Source organism: Condylura cristata, unplaced genomic scaffold (genome assembly GCF_000260355.1).
Source record: "Condylura cristata isolate star-nosed mole 26May11 unplaced genomic scaffold, ConCri1.0 scaffold00012, whole genome shotgun sequence".
In the NCBI taxonomy this organism is placed as follows: Eukaryota; Metazoa; Chordata; class Mammalia; order Eulipotyphla; family Talpidae; genus Condylura; species Condylura cristata.
Genome location: NW_004567113.1, coordinates 52,368,491 through 52,377,020, shown reverse-complemented (window position 1 = coordinate 52,377,020; position 8,530 = coordinate 52,368,491). Strand labels below are relative to the sequence as shown.

Sequence of the window (8,530 nt, the reverse complement as noted above, 5' to 3'; positions counted from 1 at the left end):
CTTCCGCATGAGTTCGATCCCCGCCTGCCCCAGAGGTGACCACATGGCGTGGCAGACCTCTCCTGACCCGCCCGCCGCTCCCCTCAGCAGTGTACTTTGTGGATCTAACTGTTCTGCTCCCCACTCTGTCTCTGGTGTCACCCTCCGCATCTCTGGTCTGTACCCCAGTTCTGTATGAATAAATAAATAAATCTTAAAAAAAGAAGTATGGCCGGTGTACCAGGAAGGGTGCCTAATATCCACAGCGGATTCCAGTTTCTAATTTGACTTAATAATTGAGAAATAGCTTCGATAAAAAATACATGAAAATATCAAGTCAAATCTTGCCCCGTTCTGGGTTGAGGGTATGAGACTCAAGATTCAGGCTATGAAAAGGAACAGCTCTCTAGCTGACCACATCATTGCTGTTGAGGAATAATTAACCTCCGGTCCCTTTCCCCTCCAGCGGTGAGTTGGTCCAGAGAGGTAGTGGCAGTGGCTGAAAGTCCTACCCTCTTCTCCCAGAATGGGTCCCCGACTGCTGTCATCCCTGGATGACCCAGGAGACCCCAGCCTCCTGCATCTCACTAGCATACAGAGGACATCATTACTGGAAACTTCAAGGCTGTGTATCTGGAAGCAGCTGGGAGAGATTCCCTGCCCACAGACCCGGGCGGGGTTCCTGGGGCAGGGCCATTTGGTGAACTCCTACTTATGCTTCACCTCCTTCCTGCCCTGGTGTCCCTTCATTCTTTATTCCCCTGGGGTTTCCTTCCCTCCTGAGAGCCCCTGAGGGATCACCCCTAAAATGGCAGGCAGCTGCATCCTGGAAGAGGAGCCCGCTCTTCCCCTACCTAGAAGCAGGGTTTCTTCTCATCAGACTCTACCGAGTTCCAATTAAATGTGGAGCCAAGGACACATTACTATTCAGTTTTGATGGGTCAGCCTGAACCATAACTGTAGAAAACACTAGAATTGGTGGGACTCCCAGAGTTTCCTTTAAAAATGGGTAACTGACCAAAGAAGATAAACTCATGCCTTTTGCAGCAACATGGATGAAGCTGGAAGGGGTCATGTTAGTGAAGTAAGCCAGAAAGAAAAGGAAAATACCAGATGGTTTCACTCATAGCAGGAGCATAAAAGACCAGGGGAGAAAATAATGATAATTATGAAAAACTATATACCAGAGCCATTTTACGGGGGTGGAGCGGGGAATGGGATCAAAAATGGGGGGGGGGGAGGTAAACGCACTGGACTATGGTGATGGCACACGGGTGATTTGGTGACAGGAAGCCCACGGGGATGACAACAAAATGGTGTAAAAATAAACTTATTTTTTTTAAAAAATTGGGTAGCTGGCAACAGCACTCAAAGACTGTGATTTTGCTGTGGTGCAGCAAAGCTGATAAGGGTGGCCGCGGAGAGATCACGATGAGTGAGGTCATCCCCTCGGTGACCCAGAGGCTTCCCCACACCTTACCCCCATCCAGTTCCCCCAGTAGCGGGGTGGTCCGTGTCATCATCCCCTGGCCCAGGCTCACCCCAGGGAGGGAGGAGCCGCCACCTGCCGGTCACCCCCGCCCCCGCCTGCGCTGGCGCCTCAGCCGTCTGTGACTGCGGTGTCACCCCTAAACAGGGGACCCCCCGGCACGCAACTGCCAGTGAGCCACTCGCCTTTCCCTCGGTTCTGTCTCTGCGTACCACTTCGGAAAACGCGCAGCTTGTACGAACGCGAGTGCGCGCTCTCCAGGGCCCGTTTTTATGCAGCTGATAGAGGTTGAAGCGTTCAACCCACGCTGATGCCGCTTGCCTTTATTTACGGACTCACCAGTGCCGACGTATAAAAAGCTCCCTGAGAACGTGCAGCCCCGATTCCTGGAGGACGAAGGCCTCTACATCGGGGTGAGGCCGGCGGTGCCCCGCGCCAGCCAGAACATCATGGAGAACAGGCTGCTGGAGCAGCAGCAGGTGAGCCGGCGGTACGGGGGTACCCTGGCAGCTGAGCCCTCAACTCGGGGTCCCTTCCTGTTTGTCATTTGTCTCCTTCTTCTGCACCCCCAGAACAAGCCCTCCCCACCGCCGCCTGCAGATTTCCACTGCTAAGTGGATTTGGCAGGACTTTTCCAAGTCACAGAAATGTCTCCTGATCCACATAGAGAATGTCCTCAGGGCTTTTCTCCTGTGGTTTTGGGTTTATTTTTAATCTTTAATGAATAGAAAGTAAAGTAAATATCAAACATTTTGCTAAACTTTTTGGGGGGGCAGGGAGCGAAGACTGGATGTCCAACTGACTTGGGGTGTTAGTGTAGACTCAATTTCTAAAGAAACAGAGGCTTTCACAGAACGTGGGGAGTGTGTAAATGCGAATGTCGACACAGAATTTTCCAGCAAACGTCGTTCATTTTGTAAACTATTTCCTGCCCAGTAAGAAGAAAATGCCCTTCCTCTGCTTGGATTTCAGGGGAGACGGTGGTTCGGAGACGATGGCAGAATCCTGGCCCTCCCAAACCCCATCAAGCCGTTTCCTGCAAGACCACCTGTGTTTGCAGCAGGGCAGGACGTGAAGGCGGAACTCGAGACCATGTATAAAAAGGTAACCCCCCCCTCCCCCCTCCACGCTTTTATGGACTCCTTTCTTGCAAGTGCTTCCTTTGGGGACCCGCTTGCAGTGCTGAAGTTGTAACATTAGTTTGTTTTTTTTAAAAAATAATCCCTGGTCTCGCCTGCAAAGACCAGCAGCGGGTGTGTGATGTGAACCCAGGGCAGGCTCGTGGGCGCCTCCCGTTGCCTGTCCAGCTCAGCTGCCCCGAAGGCTTCTTTCCTTCCCGTCTTCCCGTCAGCTGCGCGGCACCTGCACTCACGTCCCGCGCAGTCTCTTTACGCGAGCTGGAGGCTTTGGGTCCTAGCCAGTGCTTTCACTGTCTTCTGCGCTCTGGAACTGAGCCGCCAGGGTGGGTCCTGGCTCCCCGCGCCCCCTGGGGCATGCGAACCCCAGCCTCTCTGTATAACCCACAGTTTCTTTATCTGGAAATTTGCACCAGTAGCGGCCTTTGGGTTACAAGGAGCTTAAGCAGAGGGAGCCGGGAGGAGTTGGAGAAATCATGAAATTGCAGGAGGGCCTTGGAACCCGGGCCCAGGACCCCATGTCTCAGGTCTTCCTCTGGGACTTACCCCTTGTTGGAAGGGACCCCATCTTTCCCTGGGCCCACACTAGCAATACCAGGGACCAACTGGACCCTCGTAAGCAGACTGCATCCCCCTCCCCCACCCCCTCACGCCCTTGAGACTTGCCGAGAAGTCGGGAATCACAGCGCCCGCAGGGAGGAACAGACCCAGGCATGAGTGCTAAGCCCAGGCAGGCCCTTGCCGCCCGCGACCGTCACTCCCCAGGGCAGACGGAGAACATGGACTCCAGTTCCACCGCTGATGATTCTTCTTCTGCACAACTTTCAACTTTTTTCTCCATCGCTGTACGTCTCTGCAGAGGCTGAGAACATAGCCGATGACGCAAAACCTGCAAACCTCGGATGGTCTGCTTTACAGCTTTCTAAGGACGGAGCATCACACGGATTGCCATTAAAAGAGCATACTGTCTATTCTTGGGAGAAATTGTTGCTCCTGTTTTCATGATCATTCTCAGCCTATCAGACACAACAAAGGGACACAAGGAACTAGGGGCGTCCTTCTCCCTAGCAGGGAGAGAGTTGGGGTCTCCCAAGCTGCCCAGTCCAGTGCTGAGAGGGGCCTTGGGGGCCGAGCTGAGCTTAAGGCAAGGCCGTCGGCCATCCCAGACGTTGGCCATCGCTAACGCAGGTGTGGGCAGGCAGACACGAAGCCCAGGTGGTGTTTCAAAAACTAGAACCTGCTCTCAACGTTACTCATTCCAAGAAAAGTGCAAGACAGAGCCTGACGGCCACGCCCAGATGAGCTCAGGGCCTGGAACCCATGAGGGGAAAAAGCAAGACAAGAAGCAGCAGGCTAGAGGCGACTGAAGAGGAATTTCCATTGACCGTGGCTGGCGTCTGATTGTGCCTGTCTTCGTGGAGTGAGCTTGTTTAATTGGCCTGGTTGTCTGGGGGATCGTGGGCACAGAGGTCACATGCTGGCAAGACTCCTGACGCGGATGCACATTGGGATTGAATACCGGCTGCCACTCCGCGGGTCGGAGGAGTGAGGAGGTCAATAATCAGGGCTAGCACTTGGATCACATACAAAGCTCAGGGGCCCACGGGCCCTTCGAGTTCAAAGGGAGGTTCCACTCAGTATCTTCGATGCTACTAAGCGGCGCCAGGCCCCACCACCACAGTAGTCAAACACACCCAATTCTGCAAGCACATTTTTTTTTTAATAAAAAAGCCATCTGGGGTCTCCCTGGTGGTGCAAGGGATTAAGACTCAGCTCTGTCAAGCTGTCGGCAGCCACTGCAGCACAAGCTCAGTCCCCAGCCAGGGAGCTGACTCCATGGCGCGGCAGACCTCTCCGGTCTCTTGCTGCTCCCCTCCGCCGTGTATTTCAGTGAATCCACTATTGTGCTGCCCACTCTGTCTCTGGTGGTCCTTTCACACCCCCCACTTCTGGCCTGCATCCCAGTTCTTTTATGCATAAACAAATAAATTTAATTTTTAAAAAGCCATCTGTTGGATTTTCCAAAAAGATCGGATTGAATGTGATTTTCTAGGACAAAATTTTTTTTTGTTAAAATAAAGGTAGGATATGCTGTATTGGTGTCCTACCAAAAACCACAAGTCCTAGGCAGGAAAAGATGCAACTGAGTAACTCTGAAAGTACTAACCTAGGTCCTTACTTGCGGCGCGTGGTGCCCATCAGGCCACGGCACCTCCCCACACACTGGTAAATGTGGGCTGTTGGCCAGTGCCAATATTGGCACTTCGATTGCCAAACAGGAATAAATACACTACCCTCGTTTCCAATGAACTCCACTGAAAGTAAAAAGTACTGATCCAAGTTTCTTTGGGACGTGGCACTTGGCGTGACCTCAGACTAAAAGTGAAAAGAATTAAAGCTACCATACAGCATGTCTGCTGTTTCCAGTCCTGTGGGTTAGCAGTTCCGTAACTTATGTTCGGAATATTGCCACATGGAGCAAACGAAATTATCACTCTGATGACGTGGAGGCCACCTCCTCAGTGACACAGAGGGGAATACATCTAATGGGGGAAACAAACTAAAAGCGATTGAAAACAAGTCTCACTAGATAAAATGTGAGTGCTCTCTGCACACGCCGCGTGCGCACGGAGTGTCAGAGAACCTCCTTCGCTGTCCTGAGTCCATGGGGGGGGGGGGGACGCCACTGGAAGCCTGAACCCAGCCCCCAGCTCCGGAGCGCCCTCTCCCGGCTTCCCACCCTCTGCACACCGGGCTTTATCCCTCCCGCTCAGTGCCCTCTCTGTGCCCTCTGTTTTTCCCACTCTGTGCCCTCTGTTCATCTGTGTGCAAAGATCACATGAGATCTGTGAAGCGCTCTATAGGCCCCCCAGAATGAAAACGCAGACGGAACCTCCCTGCTCAGCCGCCCGATGGATGGATCGGGGCCCCAGCCGGCCTGGGCTGCCCAAGCTTCCCATCAGGTCGGGCGGAGTCATCGCTGGGATCCAAGTTCTGGCCTCGATCCAGCGCGGTATTTGATGCCATGGAAAGGAACGCGGAGACTGCTGAGCGCATTACCCACAGGCTCTTACCCCGTTACTCTCAACTGATGGACAGAAGTTTCAATTCTGGTGAGAGTTTTGGAAACCCCGTTTCAGCTCATAACTTGTAAATAGCACATGCATGCCACGGATTCTTACTCTCAACATAACATTTCCAAACTTGCTGGGAAAGAGAGGAATGGAGCGAATGTCTCAAGCGCACACCCCAACTTTGTGGGCGGGTAGAACTGGAGGGGAAATGGACAGGCAAGATGAAACCCTCCCGGCATGGAGGTCCCAGCCTCAAACTAGATCCCTCCAGAGCATGGCGATCCATGCAGAATGGATTAAAGATTTTGCGGAAGAAATGCAGAGTGGTTTCTCAGCTTCACAGGCAAGCCCTGACAGGCCCAGGGACACCCAGATCCTGTTCTCCCCACTCAGCTGCCCCTCCTCCCTCCTTGCTAACACACACTGACTCCTCCCTCCCTGGGAGGACCAGGCTTCCATGAAGTCAAGGTTAGTCTCCGGCAGTTGTCTACGGAATAACGTTTTCTCCACCTGAGAATCTGTCCGTGAGCCGGGTCACATCAGCCGGTGAAGTCCTATGTGTGCGTTTCCAGGGGCGCCTGGAGGGGTGATGCTCTGTGAACCCCTGGGAGAAAGACTCATGCTGGGTGATTTCTCCCAAAGGAACAGACACAACTAAGCCAAAACGGACTTTTGGAGTCTGGCAGAACCCAGGCTGCTCGAGGGAGGACGGTGGGCTGTGGCCTCGCTGGGGAGAGCCCCGGGGGTTGGTGTGGTGGTGGGCAAGGGGGGTGACACGCATTTGAAGAGGTGTGACTCTGCACCCCTGAAACATACTGTGTTGTAAACCAACATTACCTTGATTAAAAGAAGATAAACAAAAAGAAAGGGAGACCTAATTTGAGTAACCGTCTTTTTACCATGCTAAGAATAAGATCTTTTTTTTTTTTAAGATTTATTTTTTATTAGTTTACATCACTTTGTGCCTTTTTCCATCTCAATTGTCATCCCCGCGGGTTTCCCATCACCACTTCACCGGTGTGCCATCACCATAGTCCCGGTGTGCCATCACCATAGTCCCGTGCACTTCCCTCCCCCCACTGTTTTTGATCCCATTTCCCACTTCACCCCCACAAAATGTCTCTAGCAGCTCACCTGCCGGGGATTGACCTCAGGCCGTAGTAGTGAAAGTGCAGAGACTTAACCCCTGAACCAAGGGAGGCCCAAGAATAAAATCATTTAACATCATTCTAGGACTAAAACAAATCATCATCAGTTTGGGATGGAATCGATGCCTCACCCCTTAAAAACACAAAATTCAAATTCACCAGCTGCAAACTCAGGATGTCCAGAAACAGAGCTGCGTGACAAAGATTGGGCCCATGGCTAGGGAGGGTCTGAGTTCAGACATAGGAATGCAAGACTGAAACCTTTTCTTTTCTCACTCCTCCTCTTCATTTTCCTTTCCCAGTGCTCAGTTAAGCTCAGGTGCCTGCGATCGGGAGCCGGGGAATCAGGGCTCTGTCCTGGGGCTCACGAGGAGGGGCATGCTTTGCCTCTCTCTGGTTTCCTACGGCAGGAATAGTAATGAGGTTAGTACCAGTGTGTTAGCTGTGTCTCCAGCACTCTGTTCTCTCCGGCAGGCGGTGAAATATATCCACAGCAGTCAGCAGATGATTGGATCTGGAGACCCCTCCGGAAACTTCCAACTGGACATTGATATTTCAGGGTTAATCTTCACTCATCACCCCTGTTTTAGCCGGGAGCACGTGTTGGGAGCCAAGCTGGCTCAGCTGTATGACCAGTACCTCGCAAGACGCCAGAGAAACAAGGCGAAATTTCTCACCGATAAGGTACAAGGGTTCTTTTCCACGCTCCTTGTTGAGAGGGCTGGTTCCGAGGAGCCCCAACAGTGAAGAGCCTCTCCAGCCATAAGTGCTCCTGCATCCCGCTCTCACACTCCCTCCATCCCGGATGTAAGACCCCTTGTCTGCCCAGAGGCAAAAAGATGATGGTGTCTGTGGCAAACTTAGTGGCCACACGTGGCCTACAGAGAAGGGTCTGTGCTGAGCGTGCCGATGCCAGAACAGTGTCAGGGGAATGAGACATGTTTGCTTCCGTGACCCCCGCTCCTGAGACAGCACCTGGCCTGAGTGTCTGGTTTATATGTGATCTTCCCTTACGTGGCACCTAAACTCAAATCTGTTGTGTCAAATGACGCCCAAAGAAGCTGCTACCCACGTGGGGTGTATTTCCAGGGAAAGCCTCTGCCCGAGCTTTCCTGGACAATTGCAAGCATAGGCAACTTTATTCTCATGCACTGACTTTAAAACCTCACTCCTCAGGGGCCCTGTCTGGTGGCACAATGGGTTAAAGCACCGCATTCTGAGACACTCCGAAGCCACTGCAGCATGAGTTCAATCCCCCACCAGGCAGCTGACCCACATGGCCTGGCAGACCTCTCCTGACCCACCCGCTGCTCCCCTCAGCAGTGTATTTCAATACATCTGTCCTGCTCCCCACTCTGCCTCTGGTGAATCCTCTCACCCACCACACCTCTGGCCTGTACCCCAGCTCTGTATGCATCAATAAATAAATCTTAAAAAAAAAAAAAAACCTCACTCCCCAATAAGAAATAATGCCACACAAAACCTCTTTGATGTGTCTATAATTAGGATCTTTACATCCCAAGAATACCACTGTATGTTCTGGTCTCACTAGGTGACCCTGAAGGAGGCTTTGTTTCTGGGACGCACATGCAAGGACACTGTCACAGGACAGGTAGCGAGGTCACCAGGCCACAGGCCACGATGGACTATGCTACTTATGCTACTGTTTATTATCCCCTTTTTTTTTTTTAAATTTTTTTTTTT

At 52.2% G+C, this 8,530-nt stretch overlaps 1 protein-coding gene across 1 annotated transcript in view; it reads left to right on the top strand.

Moving 5' to 3' along the window:
• CC2D2A (coiled-coil and C2 domain containing 2A) overlaps positions 1 to 8,530 on the top strand; it is a 145,251-nt gene that overhangs the window by 101,677 nt on the left and 35,044 nt on the right. Inside the window, exons 9-11 of the mRNA XM_012724039.1 lie at positions 1,811 to 1,947; positions 2,441 to 2,572; positions 7,301 to 7,510. Of these exons, the coding sequence (XP_012579493.1) occupies positions 1,811 to 1,947; positions 2,441 to 2,572; positions 7,301 to 7,510 (479 nt within the window). The remainder of the gene's footprint in view (positions 1 to 1,810; positions 1,948 to 2,440; positions 2,573 to 7,300; positions 7,511 to 8,530) is intronic.